Source organism: Vitis vinifera, chromosome 14 (assembly GCF_030704535.1).
Source record: "Vitis vinifera cultivar Pinot Noir 40024 chromosome 14, ASM3070453v1".
Lineage (NCBI taxonomy): Eukaryota > Viridiplantae > Streptophyta > Magnoliopsida > Vitales > Vitaceae > Vitis > Vitis vinifera.
Window position 1 is genome coordinate 243678 of NC_081818.1, and position 22666 is coordinate 266343.

General features: G+C 35.0%; 1 protein-coding gene across 5 annotated transcripts; it reads right to left on the reverse strand.

Moving 5' to 3' along the window:
* Positions 1 to 74: 74 nt before the first annotated feature.
* On the reverse strand, positions 75 to 7411 carry LOC100242559 (flap endonuclease 1). Of its 5 annotated transcripts, none has more exons than XM_059742358.1 (18): positions 7340 to 7410; positions 6901 to 7063; positions 6691 to 6807; positions 6550 to 6608; positions 6397 to 6456; positions 6229 to 6282; positions 6072 to 6120; positions 5955 to 6002; positions 5568 to 5633; positions 5426 to 5476; positions 4923 to 5042; positions 4766 to 4850; positions 3574 to 3655; positions 3034 to 3148; positions 2888 to 2944; positions 2728 to 2774; positions 2578 to 2632; positions 75 to 461 (listed from the first exon to the last, which is right to left on the reverse strand). In XM_059742358.1, the coding sequence occupies exons 2-18, from the start codon at positions 6910 to 6912 to the stop codon at positions 384 to 386; spliced, it is 1155 nt and encodes a 384-aa protein (XP_059598341.1). In that variant the 5' UTR covers positions 6913 to 7063; positions 7340 to 7410; the 3' UTR covers positions 75 to 383. The 5 variants fall into 5 exon arrangements, with proteins under 5 accessions (XP_059598341.1, XP_002278964.2, XP_059598339.1 ...); XM_059742356.1 differs by having other exon boundaries at positions 421 to 1580; positions 7340 to 7411; XM_059742357.1 differs by having other exon boundaries at positions 421 to 1580; positions 7286 to 7409.
* Between the last annotated feature and the right edge of the window lie 15255 nt (positions 7412 to 22666).

Genomic DNA, 22666 nt, shown 5'->3' on the forward strand with positions numbered 1-22666 from the left:
GAAACTGAACCACCAACGAAGAAGGCGTGAACAATCAAGACTGAAAACATCATCACGCTAAAATTGGAGTGATATTATGGCAAGGCCTTTTAACAGGCAAAGCATTATATAAAATGACCCAACTCAGATTTTCAATAAACAGAAAGCATCATGGCCGGTTTATAGGTAATGCAGAAAGTTGCAGAAGAAAAGCAGGAGTCTGCAGATTACATAGATCCCATGAAACCATTTGTTGAAACTCGCTACTCATAACATGACAAAACAGATTGGCTCAATTACAGCATTTGCAGTTTCCATACAACCTCCGGAGGAACAAGTAGTACAAACTTGTCAAATGGCTCGGTTCCATTAATCCAACTTCAGGTGCTATAATGGCAACACAGCTACTTCTTCCTCTTGCTTCCACCACCAGCCTTCGACTTTTTGTTAGTAGTTTCCTTTGCAGCCTTGTCCTCTGTTTCCTGTCAGATAGGTGCACAGACAAGAATATTCAGGAGAAGAAATCATATCCAGAAACACCGATAGACATACAAGCCAACCCAGAGAACTAATCTTTATTTAAAAGAAAAAAAAGGCATGGGACAGAAAGAACCATCAGCAATTAAATGAATGAATGAATCATTAAAATCTATAAATTTATATCTCATGTAGAATTATGGGTGAAACATTAATTCATTCTTCTCCCCCATCCTCATTTTTCTTTATAATTTCATTCTTTCTCTATATTAGAACAGCTGAGCCATGTACCAACTTGTCCACTGCATTTGACCAGAATCAACTGCAAGTTTGCCTTCATTAGATTTCAAAAAAATAAAAATAAAAATAATCATCTGACAAAGAGATTTGTGTCTAAAAAATGCATCAAAACATAGAAGAGGAGGTTCTTGTATGACAAAGTGTCCAACATAGACACAGATCCTCTTTAGAACTGTATATCCAACTTAGAAACCTGCATTAAAATTTCCAAAACTATAGTTTGAAATAATTTTTGAATTATAGTGCTGACAGAACTGAGTAAATTAACAATCTCCACAACAAAAATGGCCACACAAGTTCCAGTATCAACTATCAACTAATCTCCTGAAGCAAAAGAAAGGTAAAGAGGTTTTACAGACAAAACGTTCACTAGGCAACCTTTTTGGTATTTGGATTTGTTATGGCTGTAGTAGCTCCACCTTTGTCATGCTTAGTTAAAATGTTTTATATCTTATATTAGCCAATCAATACCGAGTCCAAAAGAGGAATATTGTTTCATAGATGGCCAGCATTGTGCACTGACACAATAACAGGAATAACACTACAAATTCTTTCATGAAGTTACTGCAATAATGACCAATGTGTTGCCACATGAATTGAGTAGAGAATAAGCACAGATGCACTTTGAATGTTCACCAGAGTTTCCAACTTCATGCTCCAAAGCAGACACCTCTGAATAATGGCGTGGAGTGCTTGGAACCCAGACCTAAAGTTGGCATGCTTGAGCTGCCAATGATATATCGCCGGGACTGAATACAAACTTGCTGAGTGAAAATTTTATGCTTGATTATTGGTTTTGGAGATCCAAGCATGCATTTGCTTTCCTGTCAGCCAGTGCACCAAAAAATCATGATATCCAATCAGGTCCAAGCTTCCCAACAGATATGAACAAGCACTGGCTGAAGGTTATTGTACACTTCTTTGTCAAACTTTCTTTCAAAATTTTGGAGGAAAGGTGTTCTGGTATGAATACGTAAGCAATAATGGAAGAATTAATCCTTCAGTATCATCAACCAGTAGGACCAGCCTTTGGAAATTGTTTTTATTGCTTGCAGCACTTAGTAAAGGCTTAATTGATCTAAAAGCAAATAAAAACCATTGACATGGAAAACGGACAATATAGCAAATAAGAAAAGTCCTAGGATGAGCACTAAAAGGTTTCACATATGTTTAATCTTGAAATTAGCCATATGAAATGTTAAATGAACACAAATAAACCAGTATGTTAAGATGTCTAAATATCATCACATTTAATTTACATTGACACCTTTTAGCCAATGCAATTTTATAGTGATATAGTAAGAATTCCAAGTCAAAGGAATGAGGATAGGACTGACAAAATTATGCATGGCATATTAAATCTCAATGAGATGCGATAATATGCATATTAAAGGAAAATAATTATTCCTTATCCTGCTTCAACTAGAACAAAATAATAATACAATTTAAATTCAAAACAGATTGAATTTTGTGGGAAATTACATCCATGATTAATGTAGCTTGGCTAAGGTTTCAAGCAGTGTATCGCACAACATGTGCATCCTCCAGTTAGACGTTCTGTGATTGTGCAGGCAAGATAAACAAATAATATAGGCCTATGTTGGTTATACTAATGATTGATAGGAATTCTTACATCATAAATAATAGTGGATCCACAAGGTTTTCAGCAGAATGGAACACTGACATTGAACTTTTTTATTTGTATGCTTCAATGACAAATACATTAAAAGTTTTATCTTGCATTCTTAGAACCAACAAAAAGTACACATGGAAGGGAGAAAAATCAACTGTGGACGCTTAACTTGCTTACTGGATACCTACCTTACGCTTGATGGGTATTGATGAGCTAACGACTGGTTTAAAGAATGATTCTAATCTGTAAAAATCAAGGAACATCAAACAAAGGACAACATTAGACCACAGAAAAGAAGTGTTTGTGAACTCATTTCTAATTATTCGAGCATTACTTACCGGCCCTGTGATGATTTATTCTTGGCTGTTTTGATTTTTTCTATTGCCTGATGTAAATAGACAAACCACAACAGATAAATTACACATCTTTTGTTTTAAAGTAATGTGACCTCATGGAAAGAAAATATGAGACATCTATATTAATGTTTAGAGGTCATGCCTTTGTTACTCTGTCACTGTTGAATCCATTTTCATTCACCAGAAAGGTTATCAACCCCTAAAAATGTGAGAGACAACAAAAACACTTGTAACATGCCCAAAAAAAAAACAAAAGACAATACAAATTTTCCAACTAAAATCATTTACTTCTTCATCTGGAGCACTCCACTTGATGTCAAGTTGCTCATCATCAGAAAAGACTTGGGGTTCTTTAAAAAGGCGCCGAGCCTCTTGATATGGCCAATCATCAGGTATCTGGTACCTGCATACAGAAAGAGATGTAAGTCATACAGAAATAGGAATGGTTGATAAATGCATAAAGATGGTTACTTATCAAGGTCAATCATCAATGAAACAAATCACAGTAAACAATAAATTCTTTCTGCATTACCTACAATGCTTCCATTGTTATATGTACAACACTATAATTAAATTTGTTGATTGATTAATAAGAATGACATAAATTGATCTAATGAGTTAACAAAGATGATATTGATAGTTCACACATAGAACACATGACAACTTTATTCATGAGATCATAAAGAAAACTTTCAAAAATGTTGAGGACTTTCCACAAATTTGTTCCAAGATAATGTCTTTTCAAATCATGTCACAACGTCATAATTGCATGAAATACAAGTTCAACCATTTTAAATTATAAGTTCCACAATGGAAAATGAAAAGCACCTTTCTCTGTTTATGTTCTCCAATATATTCTCGATGGAGCCATGTTGGCGGATGAGCTTCAATGCAGTCTGCCCCCCAATACCTGATGCATTAAGATGGTACAAAATACTAAATGAGCTTTAATTGAAAATTGAAGCAGAAAAATGAATTTCAGTATAAATATAGCAATTATAGATATTAATTAAGCACTCAATTTCAAATGAAGTGGATAAATACAATTTAATAGTATATTTATATAACAACTTAAAAAAGAGGAAAAAAAATGAAAAAGATGTTTAAACTTGTGAAAAAAAAAGGAAAAAAAAAAGTGAATACAAAGAGAGAAAAAACAAGTAAAATATCTTACGGGCAGACAAATGCAGGACAGACTAGAGGGAATTGGGTGTTTTATGCAAGCTGGTGGAAGGCGAGTTTCTTGACTGAAGAACACATTTTCCTTCAGCTTTATCAACACAAAATTTGGTTGAAATTAATGTTTATTAATATTGCATGCTTGTTATGTTATATTGATATAGTTTGAAAAGTGTATTAACTAAAAATACAGTGAGGCTTTAGTAGTTTAGTTGCTTTGATTTGATGGAAACCAAAAAATGAAAAAAGTTATCGTGAACTTCACACAAATGTAAAGGTTAAAGATTGGCATATCTTTCTCCACAGGTATCTGTGAAGCATTGTTGAAACAATGGAAATTAACAGTTAGTCTTTACAAAAAGAAAACTTGACAAGATTAGGAAATTGAGACATTCCTAATAAGTGTATATGCATGTATAGACATAAGCAAGAGTAGCTAACAGTTGAGCTGAACAACATGTTCTGGATTTAATAAGCAGAAGTGCAGAATCCATATGAGCCAATCAATATCCCCATATTTGATTTTTAAACACACATACACTTTACAGAGAGAAATACCACCCAAGAAAAAGTGCAAGAAGCAGTTGTGGAAAGAGAAATACTACTCAATAAAAGAGCCCACTACACCATCAAAAGAACAAAATGGAAGCAAGCTTCTCCCATTACAGGGACTAACATTTCAGTTTCTTTTCTTTTCAGCGTTGCTTCTTTTAAGAACAATTAAAAATAAAAAGGAAAGATTACTACAAGATGCATGGATAGTCTTATCATTTTCTGAATATCTACATATGGAAAAAAACATATATGCATTTGATAGACCAAGAATCTTTGATATTAATACCTCGAATGCTGTCACAATAATCACACCCTGAAAGAATGCACAGGTCAATGAATTGATCCATGGTAAGATTCAGCTCCTCCAAAATCTGAAACATAATTCATTATTGGAAAGAGTGAAAAATCAGCAATCAGATTCCATATTCAAAATTTTTAAGCACCTTTGTAATATCAAATTCCATCACTGGGATTTTTCTTGAGCTAGGGTCCATTAAGTGACGAAGAAATTTAGGAGCTCCAAAAGTTAGGGAATCCATGTCTTCAGAAGCCACAGCATAGACCTGAAACATGCATAAATTAACTATAAACTCTTAAAATTCATTCACTAAGCACATGTTTGGACATCCCATGGAAAAAGAATGTTTGTATTTCATTGTGATATCATATTTAGGTTCCAATAGAATTTGAAGGCACAAGTCCTTTCATGGAATTAATCCAATAAAGAGAAAGGGATTATCAGTGCAAATGTGTAGAAGAAAAATTAGAGATCACATTATGGAATCCTTAAAAAATTATCCTTAACTGCAACAAGAATAAACTAATTCTGATGTGAAAATTTTGTTTGATCCAGCGATGTGAAAAACAAAATGTTTCAGCAATTTCTTCTATAAGATGTACATAAAGACCAAAATAATGAACTTATCATAACCAGAAAGATGCATACCTTCCCTGATTTGCAAAGTGCAGCACACTGTGCCTCTGCTTCAGAAGGAGCCTATGGAACCGAAAAAAGAAATCAAAACTTTTATTGTATATACAGATAAATTCACACTACAAATGAGTTACTTCAAATCATAAAATGTCACCTCAATTACAGGCACTCCCATCAGTCTTAAAAGCTTTTTGCAATCTTCGTTGTGTTGCTTTGTCACCTGAAACAAGGAGCAGAAAATGGAAGTACTGAAGTAAACAGTTCTAACCTTCATGTCAATCTCCACTGGGTATAAAGAAAGTTGAAAAACAATATGCTGTTTCAAGAAAACTACTTCAAAGGAAACAGATTCAATGGGTATATAAATTTACCAATGATTACAGGTTATAAACTTGCTTCTCAAATGCATTCAGATTCACTGTAGTTTTTAATGCCTCTGCTTTCAGCAGAATGTAGTTAACAAGAATTGGGTCACCCAATCATCTATCCCGGGCCCTTGATCAATTGATAAAAGGAAGAAAAAGAATAGGAAAAAACTTACCTTCACTGTTCTTTTACTGAATTTTTCAATCTCTTCTTTATTGCCAGTCTGCAAGAACACTAAAGATAGTTAGAGACAGAGAGAAAGAGAGGAAAAGAGCTTAAGCTGTGCACTGACCTCTAAGGCTTCTGTCAAATCCTCAGTGGCATCTGCCCTCCTTGAGAAACTGCACCAAGGGTGTGGTACAAAAGCATGTCAAACGAGCCCTTATAGATTCATAATCATGTTAAAAAAAAATGCAGAATAAATGGGGGCACTGTGATAGGAAAGATACCGTTTTGCAAGCTCTTGCTTTTTCAAATCTGGAGGCTTCCCATCAAAAACATAACTGATACAAAAAGGCAAAGAAAATGACAAGTAAATAAATAAATAACTAGAAGAAAGAGCGTGTATGGAAATGAAATGAATAGATAGAAAAGAGTGAGGTAATGAAACAAATTACACAGGCTTCAATCCAGCCTCCAGAAGCCTAATTGTCCGAGAAAACATTCCTTGCAAATGACTGAAAAAAGAATTACAACAAAACCCAAATGGATTATGAATGAATATCATATAAAAAGAGGAAAATTGTGAAGTGAGGGAGTGGCGAAAGCACCTAGTAACTTCGCCAGCCTCATTTGTGAGCATTTCAGTCCCACTTCTTCCAACAACAATCTGCAAAGGCACGAGCATTTAAATTAAAAATCATAAATATATACAAAAAGACGTATAGAGAGAGAGTGAAGAATGTGCAGACGAGGAACTGGTAGATGCTCATGCTGGCATCTATGGCGATTTTGCGGCCGAAGAAGCTCTCGAATTTCTGCTCTTTCATGGCCTTTGGGGCATTGTCAGCCAGAAGCTTCGTTAAACCCTAGCAGTAGCACAAGAGGAACAAAAAGAAGAAGACTTTTAATGAAACCTAGAATAAAATCTCAGACATTGATGTTGGAATGCAAGAGTGTACCTTAATACCCATGACACCAGAAGGAGTTTGGGTTCCCAATCAGAGATTAATCGAGGAAAAAAAAAACAAAGAGGGGGGGGATGGAAAGTTTGCCGTCTCAGAGAAAACACTGCTGTGTTTCCCGCCTCCTCTTCCTCAGCTTCCACTCCACACTTTGTCAAACCTCAAAAATCAAAATTGAAAGTCACTTTAATGCTAAATTTATTTCCAACTGTTGCACACAAACACATATATATATATATATATATATATATATATATATATATATATATATAATAAAATCAAAATCGTTGAATGGGCTTAATCATCAATCAAAGAAGGAAATTAAAATACAAAAAGAAATAAAAATAATAATAATGAAGCAAAAATGGATCAAAATGCATACATGATATCACATCCCTTAATTAATACTGTCTTTTTTAACTTGAATACATACTACCTTTAACGTGAAACCCATATCAAATTTTAACTCTTCTACTTTCAAAAGCCTACACCCAAACTTTATTAGCAAGCTCCCCCAGGACAATGCCTCAATTATATATACGTACATTGGGCCCATCTTAAGCCCGACCCAACCCAACCTAAAAGTTTTGGGCCACAAGTCAGCCTGCCTACATCCGAGCCATCCCAATGGTGTAGGGGCCTCTCTAGATCAGACTCCAACGGAGTTTTAAACGGGAGCATTAAAGTATGAATTATGATACAACAGGAAGCCATTTGGCAATTGCTCCGGTACACACAAATTTTGTAAAACTTTTGGTCCTGCTAAATTAGCAAAACAAATAAAAAAATAATGTGAACAAAATATTTATTAAAATTAAAAAAAATATAGGCACAGTCTCAAAAATAATATTATTTCCAAAATAATATTTTTCTCTCTAATTCTTTTGTCTTGATCACACTTTGGAAGACGACGATAACGTTTTCTTGATTTCAAAGATCAATCGAGGGTCACAAATGACTTATTCTCGAATGAACTTATTGAATGACAAAGAACGCGTGTAGTAGTTCTTTGTAGGGAGATTTGATGAAACTTTTTCTTTTGTTGTGAAGCCTATTTTCTCTTACGAAGTCACCTTTGGATTTTCTCCTTAAGATTTTCTTTTTTTGAATTTTCTAATTTCTCCTTTCATATTCAAATTCCCAAATTTTAGTTTTTCAATTCAAGGGATTTAGTTCCTTGATTTTAGCAAATTTTCTTCCGTTTTGGAGATTATGGAAACTTATCCATAAGAGGATTTTTTTTTTTAATTTAGTCATTTTGAAGACCAAATTAGTGGTAATTTAATCCACTAATTTTTTTATGTCTACAAATGTCCCCACTTCAAGACGCATCATATACATGCATTGTCATGTGGATGGGGTGAGTCTTGAAGTAAATTTTTTTTTTCAAAGAAATATTTTAATAGAAAGTTTCCTATTTTTTCCAAAAATATTTATTTTCCACTTTTTTCCAAACTTCACTTCGTTTTCCTTCTTGTTTTACACTTTAAATCCTCTTCCAATTTGTCATTCATATATATATATTATATAAAAGGGACAATAGTTGAGAAACTTGACTTGAACTTTTTTAGAGAGCTTTTTTAATCTTTGGGTGTTCTTCAACCCAACTTGAGAAACTCGACTTGAATTGACCGTGAGAAATCTTCACCTCTTCAAACTTGTAAGTACTTCTCTTATATATATATATGAGCTTGAGCGGGTGTATGCCGAAGTGGTGACGTGAGCACCTACATATATATACATTTATATATATATATTTATATATATATTGGAGCTTCAATTGGTGTATGGACGAAGATTTAGTATATATCCATTTACGTGATCTCTTCAAAAGTTAATGGAGATTTTTAATATAGAGTTTACAGCCAAAGTAGTATTTCTTTGGGAAAAAAAACCCGAACTAATCCAGTTTTCAAACTATTTGCCAAAATACTCTTTTGAATCCACATCAGCAATTCACGTCAACAAGCCATCTTCGTCAAACTTGTTTTTTTACTTTGGAGACCCAATTTTTTCCCAAAATCAACAATCCAGAAAGTATTCTCTTCTCTACGGCTCCACCATCTGCGGCTCCATTTTCTCTCCTCACCAGCTGTAGCTCCCACCAGTGGCTCCCACCAGCAGCTAGGTAAATTTTTTTCTGGTTCATGAGTTTTTTCCCACTCATTTTCCTTAGCTTTCTCACCAACCAAATAGAGGAAAACAAGTTGTTTTGAAAATTTTAAAAATCTCAAGTTGTTTTCAATTTCATAGCTATCCAAAAAACTTGAAAAACCCTTTCCTCCACCTTGTATTCCTCTTATCCTGGAACCCGAAAAACCCTAACCTTTGCCTCATTTTCCTCTCATCTCAGAATCCTGATAACTGTTGATCTGCCCATGATTCATCTTCATCGTGATCCAAAATATGGATTTCGGATTGGATGAAGGTGGGGGAGAGAGAGAGACTTGGAGAGGTTAAGGTTTTTTCGGATTGGGGTTTTGAAATGGAGAAAAAAAAAATTCTTTTTTCTATAAAAATGGAGTTAATATGTTGGAAATTAACATAGTTACAATGCATCAAGTGGCTATTAATCTTAGAAAAGAATATGTTTCAGTGAGTTCCTCAAAATTGGGACAAATGGTATATTGCTATCTGGCTTTGATTATACCTGGAATAATGATGATGTATTACAGGACAGGGCCACCCCTGATGAATTTGTGACTACAATATCATTTGGTTTATTATTTTCTGTTATCCCTGCACATGAAGTGTAAATTTTTCTTTTTAGCCAATTCCAATCACAAATTGGATGATGATAATTGTTGATGATGTTTTTTCCTTTTAACTTTTCTTGGATAAGTATGTGAAAGACGTCATTATGCCTTGGTTATTAAAATGAGAGTTTACTGACTGAAAGTTGAAGGGTTTGAAATTAAATATGGCCTTTAGCAGGGTGCTTAGGGGAAACCTATGAAATCCCAATATGGAATGGAAATACACTCCTGCTTAATGTAGAGCTTAATGTACTGATCTTTGCTTTACACTGATCAAAGCACGCTCTTCACATTAGTGCTAATTTTTCATATTTTTTGTGGCATATTTTACATGTTCAACTTTCTCAACCATTACTACTGGTAAAATTTCAACAGCCTTACAATTACTCGCTCCCGGATAGAAGCTTCAATTCCTCACAAACATGGGCCTGCTATTGCTGGTTATGAGGCATTAGCTTGCTTAATCTTATCCATCAACTATTTCTAAAAGTACCTTAGTGGTTGTAAGCATGTTTGTTAGAAAACTTACAATACAATGATATAATTCATTTTCCTGATGTAAATCTTATTTATTGCTTGGTTGTATCTCATCTGAAGTGTATTTTATGGTACAAATATAATGCACAATACAATGATACACGTACAACAATACATATGAACAACAAATATTAATATTTGCCTAGTGAGAATCTGGAACTAAAATTTATAGCCAAAAATTCAAAAAGCTTTGTTTTGTGGATTTTGTAAAACACCTATGCATTAAAGTAAAAAATTGGGAAAAATGACTCATTATTTTTTGTAAGAATCTGCTTCTTCCAGGTTTAATACATATTTATGGGAATCTTCTTGACATAAGACATATGGAAGCAACTTCAAAAAGTTACAGAAAAAGAAAAGTGAAAGTCTCTACACTTCCTAATAAATCCTTAGGGTTATGAGTTATAATTACTTGTTTATTATTAAAATATTTTATCTTCTTATTTATTATAATTACTAGACTTATCGAGAAACCATCATTACAAATGCTTAAGTTTTTGAAATTATTTTTAAATTTGTTTTCATAATTTATTAACTTTATAAAATTGGAAGTGATTATTAAATTTATTTTTGTTTCTTTTTCTCCTCTAAAAAAATATATACTTTTTATTATATATATATTTTTAAAAAAAAATTATTAGGATCAAGGAGATTTGAGTGTGTCATTTTTCAATCATCATTTTTATAAAGATAATACTATTGCTCATATAACAATCTCTTCCCCATTATAGGGCTCCTAGAACTCGAATCATGACCAAACTCTAGGGCTCCTAGAACTCGAATCATTTAATGGCATGTGGAACATTTAATAGCACCTATACAAATGCTAACAACTTTATAAAACTGTAAAAAGACATGTAGAACCTAGGCTGGATCTCCAAACCATGAAAATTGCTTGTAATTATTGGTTAGCTTTTGAATTGTATCATATATTAGAAAATGTATCAAATTCTCAATTATTATAAATTCATTTTGGTAAAGAATATTGTATAAAGTATTTTCTAAGTTAATTTATTATTGTGATATCATATTTCCTCATAGAATAAGGAAAGTTATTTAGAATATTTTTATAAATATTTTAGGCCATAGAGGGAAAAATCTATAAGATCGAGATAGACTCCTAAAGATTATTAAATATTTGAAGAACTCAATAGTTATAAATAAATAAAAAAACACTAAAACCAAATTTAATGTATAGAAAATATTAGTTTTTACTTCAAATTTAACTTATTAAATTATAAATTGTAGAAATTTAATTAAATTAAAAAATTTAAAAATTAACCAGACATAAGCAAAAGTGTATTAACTATTCCGCTTTCTCTTTTTTAATTATTTAAATGGAAAATATTAAAACATTTATAGTCGTAACTATTAATTATGTTGAATATGTACACATTACATCCATTCTTGAACAAATTTAAAAAAAATTCCCACTTAATTTGGGTAGCTTAAACAAAGACATTTTAATTGTTAATGGAAAAATAACAACCTTTTATTCAATTTTAATGGTAATAAATAATAAGAAAATATTATTAATTAAAAACATTGAATTATTTGGATATTAAGGTGTTATTTGTTATTTGATTATTGTTAATAACATACCCTATTATTGTTATTTGTTATTTCATTACAAATTGATGTTATTAGTAATGATTTATATTGTGTAATTTTGTGGTTAAAAATGAAATTGATTTGGTTTTTTTGGCTTCTTCTATAAGTAAACTATGTCTAATTTATCGGTGGCAATAGTTTGTTTTTGTAATGGGAAAATGGTGAGAACACAGACCGATGTTGATTATGTTGGGGATAGAGTTGTGGTTGAACCTATTGATGTGCCTCTTGGGACAACATATGAACAACTGTTGGAAATGATATACTCGGTCACTGACATCAATAAAGAACATTTTCGATTACTACTTAGTTGTAAGTATCCTATGAAAAAAGGGAATAAATTTTAACCTTGCCTAGTAAAGAATGATAGTAGTATAGCTCGAATGTTAGAAATGCATAACAGATTTGGGATGGATGAAGTTGAGTTATTTGTTGAACAAGTACCTATTGACTTTCAAATGAATTCACCAATTGGTAATTGCCTGCCTTTGTTACTTGGTGAAAATGATGGTACTAGTAATATTCAAAATCCATTTACTTTTGAGCATAGATCAGAAGAGGATGAGGAAAACGAAGAAGGAAGACAATGTGATGATGACAGTGTAGGAGCCGAGGATGTTCATAATGATGATAATCAAGATAGGGAAGGTAGCTCGCCTTTTTTAGTTGTTCGTGAGGCAATTGAAAGAGAACAAATGAGATATGTGGCTATGGATGGGAAATGATGTAACTTGTCAAACAATCCAGATACAAAGGATTTAGATGACCCAATTGAATTATCTTCAATGCAATATCATTTGGCACCATCACCACAGTTTGAAAATGTTGAAAACATTGGTCATGTTGTGTCAAGTGAATGGACCCCATGGGGAAACACTCTTATAGGACATCCAACTGGAGAGTTCATAGTTGGATAAATATTTAATTCCAAAGGAGATTTGCAACATGCTGTAAAGATGTACTCTATTAATTCGCACCAAGAGTATATCATTTTGTCATCCACAAAGAAATTGTTGGTCCTAAGATGCAAGAAAGCTGAACAGTCTCAATGTCCTTGGAGACTACGTGCTACAGTTGTTAAAGGGACATCTTTATTTGAGATCAACAAATATAGTGGCCCACACACATGTGTCAATCCTTGCATGAACCAAGATCATCATTAGTTAGACTCAAACCTGATAGCCGCCCATATAGAGGAAATGATTAAGACACAATTCACATTTTCAGTGGCTGCCATTCAAGCAAGTGTTGTAGAAAGATTCGGGTACCATATCTCATACACTAAGGCTTCGAAAGGCAAGTGTATAGCATTAACTAATTTGTTTGGTGATTTCTATAAATCATATGCTAAACTGCCACATTTTTTTGGTGCCTTAGAGCAAGCCAATCCAGGATGTGTTGTAATTTCTAAAACATTCCCAGGAAATATGCGAAATGAAGAGGTATTTCAGCGAGTCTTTTGGGCATTTCATCCTTCCATAGAGGGCTTCAAGCATTGTCGTCCTGTGTTAACTATTGATGGTACACACTTGTATGGGAAGTATAAGGGCATTGTAATGATTGCCATGGGCTGTGATGGAAATAATCAATTGTTTCCTCTTGCTTTTGCATTAACTGAAGGTGAAAATGTTGATAGTTGGGTGATTACTACTCAAAAAGTGTTATTTGATAGATTGTAATTAACTCTTTTAAACACTTTTGAGTAGTAGTTATTGCCTTTTAACCCAATTAACATGTTAAGGACCCTTGCAATAAATTCTAATCAAATTGTGTTAAGTTTTGGTGTTTTGATAGCTTTTTGATCACCAAAGCAATCCAAGAATGAGGGAGAGCTGTATATAGTTCATGACAAAGCTTTTGGAAACTCAAATTCATGAAGGACAAATCTTTGGAGCTCCATAGCCCTTTGCCAAAGTCGTTCAAAGTATGCAAGGAAAGAACAATGGAGAGAGGAAAAACAGAGTGAAGAAAACAGAGGACAACAGCTGTAGTCTTCTTGTGCACTTTTGGAGCACTTCCCAAAGTCCATTTTGTACATGATATATACCATTTCAAAGCTCAGGAAGTCAAAAATCCAACGCTTCAAATGGTGCATGATTCGGAGTTGAAACGAAGGAGTTAAAGCCATTGCAAGAAGATCACTCCAAGCTGAAGGAAGATTTTTGCACGGCTGCGAAATCAGCCTTTTGTTGAGAGAATTTCGCAGCCATTTTGCACAGTGCACGGGTGTTCTCCTGAAGCTTCTCGATAGTTGTGACCGACACTTTTGGATATTTTTCTTCAGATATTTTTGTATAAATTTCCATTCTTCTCCTTGTAAGCTACCAACCATAAGATTCCTTAGTTATTAAGTTTGGAAAAGGGGTGAATAACCTTAGATATTTTGTTTTGTAATTTTCTTTATATATAGCTCTCAGGAGCTTGTTCTCAGAGCATCATATATAGAATCATGTAATCCGACGGGAGGAAGATATATATTTTACAGAGCACTTGCTTTGTTCTTCCTTCATATATATACATATTTTTGTTTTCTCATTCTTTTTTTTTCTAGCCAACCAAACTCTGAGGATTTTTCCTTAGAGGATGAGAGGCTAGGCTTTTCGTCTCTTGGAGCTAAGGTAACCGGGTAAGTTTTCGAATGCATAAATTGGAAGTTTTGTTGTTTTAGTTTTTAATGAAGAGAAAGTGTGACCCGTTAATGGTTTTTATCTTTTTAGTTAACTTAAAACACCTTTAAATCACCTGGGCCAACACTTGGTAAGGCAAGTGATCTCCGTCCATGGAGATTCACTAGTTTATCTCTTGCGAGCCTTTGGGAGGTGACTTGAAGGTAGGATTTTCTAGAATAGCCAATACTTGGTAAGCTTTTGGACTCCAAGGAGACATCCATTAGTTATCTCTTGCGAGCTTTTGACGGGTAATCCAAGGTTAAAGATCACCTTGAATGGTAAGTGCTAGTGAGAGGCATGAACCATTGCAAGTTGTATCAGTGAGAGGGATTTAGTGTTTGAACCCATTAATGAGAAACATCTGTACAACACCGGTTGGAGAAGGAACTATATGTTAATTCTCTAATGCGAGGAAAAGAAACAAGTGACCAGAACTCTCCTTTTTGTATGAGGAACCTGAGTTTAGTGATCTGAACTCCAAGAAACATTTTTCTTTGTAAGTAAAATCAGTTACTATTTTTGGTTTGTTTAAAATCGAACCTTTTTCATTCAAACATCTTTATGTTTTCTTTTAAAGCTAACCTTGAAATGAAAAGACACCAATTCAGCTTTGAATTAATATCATTTGCAAAGTGAAAACCCATCCCAGTGAACGATCCTAGAGCCACTATGCTATAGTAGCTTTGTCTTTGCTACCCTAGTAAATGGTGTAATAGGTTATAAATTTTGTTGATTACTCCCTCAATCAAGGAGCACCAGCTGGACACGAATCAACTGAGACACCAATTGGGCATGAATCAAATGGCGCCGTTGCCGGAGATGGTGCCACTTTACAGTGATATTACCTTTTTAGAGTACTTGTGATCTTCATCACAAGTTTGGTGAATTTTCTTTTCCTTTTACTAACTCTTTTTATTTCTTTATTGTTCATATTTTAGTATACCTTTTATTTAGTTTTTAGTTTACCGTAATTTTTTTTTTCTTTGAATTGTTTTTCTTTTGTTTTCTTTTGTTTTCTCTGTTTTTAATTCACAAATTGCTAGTTGTGCATGCCATGTTGAATACGAGATAGCAGAGGAAGCCATGAACTTCATGAGTTATGTGGCTGAAGTTTCAAGAGGTTGATCTGCCCACATGCAAGCTATAGCATAAGGTAGAGAGTAAAACAGAGAAAGAAAAGAGGGAGGAAATTAAAGGAAAGAAAAAGGGGAAAAGCATAGAGAAAGATGGTTATGATGTTAATGTACAAAGAGAACCACAGATGATAGTCATCAAGGAAGAAATGATGAAACACATGCCTCCACCTTTTCTCCAAGCTTTGTATGGGAAAATCATACAAACCAAGTCTCAAGTGAAGGATGCAAACTTCATATGGGATCTGGGCAAAGTGAATCATGAGTAAATTTTTTGATGGACTTAGTTTTTTTAAAGACTAGCTAGTCCATATCTTTTTGTTTTGTTTTTTTTTACTTGTTTTAATTTTGATTTCAATGCTTTAATTTTGATTTAAATGCTTTAATTTTGATTTCAATGTCTTAATTCTAATTTGTTTTGATGTAAAATAGGTTTTTGGTTGATCAAAATCAGGAGGAATTGCAAAGGAATTGAAAGGAAGTCTTTCGGAGCAAAAACGGGTCAAAAATAGGGCAAAAACAGGGGAAAAACAAGGGTCTACGAGATTTCGCAGCCTCTGTGAAATCGACACTTTGCTATGAAACCATTTCGCAGCCTCAGACCCCTCTCTGCGAAAATTTTTGCAGCTGCGAAACCAATTTTGGCACACGAGTGCCACTTCGTAGTATAGGAGCCCCCATTTCGCAGTTGCGAAACGACTACGAACCACCAAAGCATGAAAGATTCCATTTTCGCAGGGAAAGCTCCATTTCGCAAAGGATTTCGCAGCTGCGAAGCCACTTTTGGCACACGAGTGCCATTTTGCAGCATAGTGACCCTCATTTCGCAGTTGCGAAACGGCTGCGAAGTGCCAAAGCGTAAAAACTCTCAATTTCGCAGCCCATTTCGCAGGGTGTTTTGCAGCTACGAAACGGCTGCGAAGCATAAAAACTACCAATTTCGCAGCCAAATCCCCATTTCGCAGGGTGTTTTGCAGCTGCGAAATGGCAGCGAAGCATAAAAACTCCCAATTTCGCAGCCAAAGCCCCATTTCGCAGGGTGTTTTGCAGCTGCGAAATGGCAGTGAAGCATAAAAACTCCCAATTTCGCAGCCAAAGCCCCATTTCGCAGGGTTTTTTGCAGTTGCGAAATGGTTGCGAAGCAGAAAAACTCCCAATTCCGCAGCCAAACCCCCATTTCGCAGGGTGTTTTACAGCTGCGAAACGGCTGCGAAAATTTTTTTTCCTTCTTTTCATCACATTTGGGCTGTGAAACTCCCATTTGGTTGCGAAATCACCTCCAAGCTTAGAAATGGCTTTCAAATTGCGAAATGGAGGAAGGTTTCCAAAAACCAAGGGGAAGTTGCTAAAAATGCCAACAGAGCCCCGCGACCATGCATCTGAAGATGAGAGCCCCGCGCACCCTGGGATCACACACACTAAGCCTCTCACTCCATTTCTGACCTCCTTAAACCATCAGAGCCCATAGCTCCAGCTAAGGAGACTATGCCACCTAAGGAGATTACCATAACAGAGGCCAAAGTCCTGATCCAACCCACTCAAGAGGCCACCACAGACGCATCAACTCCACAGGACCTTACCATTACTTGATCATCTCTTTACTTTTGTCTTTACATATTATATTAGTATAGATAATTCCATATTTTGATGTCTTATATTCTGGGATTGGATGTATTACTGATGATGCATCATATATAGACATCATTTTTTGTTTAAACTTGACATTTTTCTATTTCCTTTACTCACTAACTCTTATGTTTTCTTTGAAACATGTGGTTTCTCCTATACGACTCAGACTCCAAGTCACTCAGGAGGTACCACTTCCTCCCTATTTTTCAATCGCTTTTGTCACATTGAGGACAATGTTAAGCTTGGTTGGGAAAGAGTTGAGGAAGTAAGTATTGTTAATAATGCTAAGTTATTTTGGTAATTTAGTTGCATTTTGCTTAATTTTTAAAATTTTTGAAAGTTTTTATTCTACTCTCCATGGTTATTAAGGAAAAAATTTTCAAAATGAAAAGGGAGAAATTGAATTTTTGTCTTTTTACTTGACTTAGAGTTTGTATTATGCTTACTAAAGTTGATAAATTGTTGAAACTTCTATTGAATTCAAGCTCAGTTCTTCCACTTTAAGCTATTCACACATTGTGCACAATAGGTTCCGATTATAAGATGAAAAACTATTTCCCTCTTGACTTAGGAAAATTTTAGACTTGGTACCTTTGACCTCATTTAATAGTGTTGGGACACCTTGTAAAAGGCCAATGAGTCTTTGAAAAAAAAAAAATGTTTGCTTGCCTTGAAACCTGAGCAAGGTCTGAGGGGTATATGGTGAAAATCTTTAAAACCTAGTGCCCTAAGCCTTAATTGGTTGGGAGTCACCGACCTCAATGCTCGTTACAAGGGTGAATAGGTGGAGTTTAACATACTGTAGGTGCTTGGGTATTAAAATTCATTCTCAAAAGTCCGGGGTAAAATCCGAGGAGTTAGTGGTTGAAAGATCCTTAAAACTTGATGCCCTAAACCTTAATTGGTTGGGAGTCATCGATGGACCCCCGTTACATGGACAATTTAAAAAAGAATACCTTTAAGCCTTGTACTCCTACAATGAAAAAAAATTGTGAGAAAAGAGGTGTGTTCTTAACCTATTGGAGGTTGATCAGTTTGCTAAGCTTTGAAAAAGAACTAGGTTGGGGGGAGAGATTAGTTCAACATACTATATTCGGAAGCTAATAAATAACACTTAGATTTTTGTGGAAGAGTAAGGTTTGACCCTTTGGGAGTGGAAACTCTTTTAAAAGCTTAAATTTGCATAATGTCTTCTCTTTAAGAATTGTGATTAGACAAGTTATTTGATAACTCTTGTTGAAGTTTGAGTTTTATTTCTTTAATGTTCCATGTGAAAGTTAGATCATCATGCCACTTGAAAATTGTTTTTTGATCAGCATGATGTTGTAAATTATAATACTTTTTATTTTTATTTTTCTCTCCTTCATTGCTAAGGGACTAGCAATATGTCGGTTGGGGAGAGTGATTACTACTCAAAAAGTGCTATTTCATAGCTTGTAATTAACTCTTTTAAACACTTTTGAGTAGTAATTATTACCTTTTAACTCAATTGGCATGTTAAGGACCCTTGCAATCAATTATAATCAAATTGTGTTAAGTTTTGGTGTTTTGATAGCTTTTTGATCACCAAAGCAATCCAAGATTGAGGAGAGTTATTTGGAATCCATGGCAAAGCAATGGAAAGCTCAAATTCATGAAGAACCAAGCTTTGGAGCTCCATAGCCCTTTGCCAAAGTCGTTCAAAGTATGCAAGGAAAGAACAACGGAGAGAGGAAAAACAGAGGATAGCAGCTGCAATCTTCTTTCGCACTTTTGGGGCACTTTCCAAAGTCCATTTTCTACATGCTATATTTCGTTTCGAATCTCAGGAAGTCAACAATCCAATGCTTCAAACGGTGCACGATTCGAAGTTGAAATGAAGGAGTTACAGCCATTGCAAGCCGATCACTCCAAGCTTAAGGAAGAATTTTGCACAGCGTTGCGAAATCACCCTTTTGCTGCGAAATGATTTCGCAGCCATTTTGCACAGTGCTGTGGAATTCCCCCTAAAGTTTCCCGATAGTTGTGACACGTTGGAAGCCAAACACCGCAAGCTGAAAGCCAACTTCGCAGCACTGCGAAATCAGCCTTTTGTTGCGAAGTGATTTCGCAGCCCTTTTTGTGCGTCTGCGAAACCTCGCAGACCTCGTTTTCACCTGCGAAGTGGTCCTTAGTGCTTCCCGATATTTGTGCACCGACTCTTTTAGATCTTTTCTTCAGATATTTTTGTATAAATTTCCATTCTTCTCCTTGTAATCCACCAACCATAAGATTTCTTAGTTAGGAAGGTTGGAAAAACGTCTCTATATATATTCCCTTGCATCCACTATAATAGATATAGAATCATGTAATCCAACGGGATATAGATATAGATATATAAATATATAGAATATACAAAGCCTTGCTCTGTTTTTTCCTTATCTTTCATTTTCATTTTCTTGCTAGCCAAACATTCTCTAAGGATTTTTCCTCAGAGGATGAGAGGCTAGGTTTTTCGTCTCTTGGAGTGAGGAAATCCGGGTAAGTTTCCACATGCATAAATTGGAAGTTTTGTTGTTTTAGTTTTTAATGAAGAGAAAGTGTGACCCGTTAATGGTTTTTATCTTTTTAGTTAACTTAAAACACCTTTAAATCACCTGGGCCAACACTTGGTAAGGCAAGTGATCTCCGTCCATGGAGATTCACTAGTTTATCTCTTGCGAGCCTTTGGGAGGTGACTTGAAGGTAGGATTTTCTAGAATAGCCAACACTTGGTAAGCTTTTGGACTCCAAGGAGACATCCATTAGTTATCTCTTGCGAGCTTTTGACGGGTAATCCAAGGTTAAAGATCACCTTGAATGGCAAGTGCTAGGTGAGAGGTATGAACCATTGCAAGGTGCATCAGTGAGAGAGATTTAGTGTTTGAACCCATTAATGGGAAGCATCTGTACAACACCGGTTAGAGAATTAACTATATGTTAATTCTCTAATGCGAGGAAAAGAAACAAGTGACCAGAACTCTCCTTTTTGTATGAGGAACCTGAGCCTAGTGATCTGAACTCCAAGAAACATTTTTCTTTGTAAGTAAAATCAGTTACTATTTTTGGTTAGTTTAAAACCGAACCTTTTTCATTCAAACATCTTTATGTTTTCTTTTAAAGCTAACCTTGAAATGAAAAGACACCAATTCAGCTTTGAATTAATATCATTTGCAAAGTGAAAACTCATCCCAGTGAACGATTCTAGAGCCACTATGCTATAGTAGCTTTGTCTTTGTTACCCTAGTAAATGGTGTAATAGGTTATAAATTTTGTTGATTACTCCCTCAATCAAGGAGCACCAACTGGACACGAATCAGCTGAGACACCAATTGGGCACGAATCCTGCGAAGTTGGCTTTCAGCTTGCGGTGTTTGGCTTCCAACGTGTCACAACTATCAGGAAACTTTAGGGGGAATTCCACAGCACTGTGCAAAATGGCTGCGAAATCATTTCGCAGCAAAAGGGTGATTTCGCAACGCTGTGCAAAATTCTTCCTTCAGCTTGGAGTGATCGGCTTGCAATGGCTGTAACTCCTTCATTTCAACTTCGAATCGTGCACCGTTTGAAGCATTGGATTGTTGACTTCCTGAGCTTCGAAACGAAATATAGCATGTAGAAAATGGACTTCGGAAAGTGCTCCAAAAGTGCGAAAGAAGATTGCAGCTGCTATCCTCTATTTTCTTCACTCTGTTTTTCCTCTCTCCGTTGTTCTTTCCTTGCATACTTTGAACGACTTTGGCAAAGGGCTATGGAGCTCCAAAGCTTGGTTCTTCATGAATTTGAGCTTTCTATTGCTTTGCCATGGATTCCAAATAACTCTCCTCAATCTTGGATTGCTTTGGTGATCAAAAAGCTATCAAAACACCAAAACTTAACACAATTTGATTATAATTGATTGCAAGGGTCCTTAACATGCCAATTGAGTTAAAAGGTAATAACTACTACTCAAAAGTGTTTAAAAGAGTTAATTACAAGCTATGAAATAGCACTTTTTGAGTAGTAATCATTGGGGATGGTTTTTGACATGTATTAGAAATCGAGTAACTCAAAGGAGGGGTCTTTGTGTTATCTCTGATCGTCATCCGGGCATTATGGCTGCGTTTGCTGATGTTTATCTTGGTTGGTCTGAGCCAAATGCATATCATCGAATTTGTATGCGCCATCTTGCTAGCAACTTTATGACTCACTTTAAGGACAAATGCTTGAAACAACTTTTATGTAGAGCCGCCTTAGAAACTAAGGTAGAAAAATTCAACATGCATATGGAGACAATTGGGAGAATCAATCAAGACGCACTCAACTGGTTGGAGGTTATTCCCTTTGATAAAATGGGCACTATCACATGATGGAGGTCGACGATATGGCATAATGACTACAAACATGTCAGAAGTGTTCAATAGTGTGCTTAAAGGGGCACAAAGTTTCCCTATCACCGCATTTGTTCAATTGACATTCTATCGAGTTAATAGTTACTTTGCTGTAAGAAGAGAACATGGTGCTAGTCGACTTGCTTCAGGTGAACAATACACTCCTTATGTTGATACTAAGATTAATGCAAATGTTGTTAAGGCAGGTTCTCATGAGGTTGTTTTGTATGATCACTTCCAAGGACTGTTTCATGTGAAGGCCAGTAGGGGTAGTAAAAAGACATCATCTGGTGGAAGAACACATCGTGTTAACCTACGTGAGCATGGATGCACATGTGGCAAAACACTCATATATGGATTCCCATGTAGTCATATTCTAGCGGCATGTCATTTTCGTTCAATTGATTTTAGATTATTTGTTCAACATTATTACACTATACAATCATACTTTAGCACTTGGGCACCACTGTTTAACCCCATACACAATGAGTACGTGTGGCCACCATATGTTGGTCCAATTATTGTGCCTGCAGATTCAATGAAACGTGTGTCAGGTGGACGACCTAAATCTACTCATTTGCACAATGAAATGAATGTTAGAGAAGGTAAAACCTCAATTACATGTGGTTTGTGCAAACAAAGTGGTCACAATCGTCGTTCTTGTCCAAATAAGAACATGGGTGTTGGGCCTTCATGATGGGTGTTGGGCTTTGGATGTTGATATTATGTTATTTGTATTTTGGACAATACTTATGTTATAAGAGAGACTTTGCTGTTAATTTCAAAATTGTAATATGAATATTTTGATGAATCAGGTTGTTTGTATTTTGGAGAATACCCTATTTATAGGGGAGACTCTGTCGAAATTTTTAATATTTGGATGCGAACATCATATTATTACATTTTTTTTTCATTATTGTACTTGGATATTGATATTGGTTGTAGATGAATATTTTGATTAATCAGGTTATTTGTATTTTGGAGAATACCCTATTTATAGGGGATACTCTGCCGAAATTTTTAATATTTGGATGTGAACTTTAGTGTTTGATTATTTTTTT

Bases quoted from the DNA above. Each gene is read 5' to 3' on its own strand.
- LOC100242559 (XM_059742356.1), bottom strand. The intron at 3,149-3,573 runs GTGCTTTTCATT...TTCTGTATGCAG, and splicing joins GAGAACATAAACAGAGAAAG to GTACCAGATACCTGATGATT. The intron at 2,945-3,033 runs GTAAATGATTTT...TCACATTTTTAG, and splicing joins GGAGTGCTCCAGATGAAGAA to GGGTTGATAACCTTTCTGGT.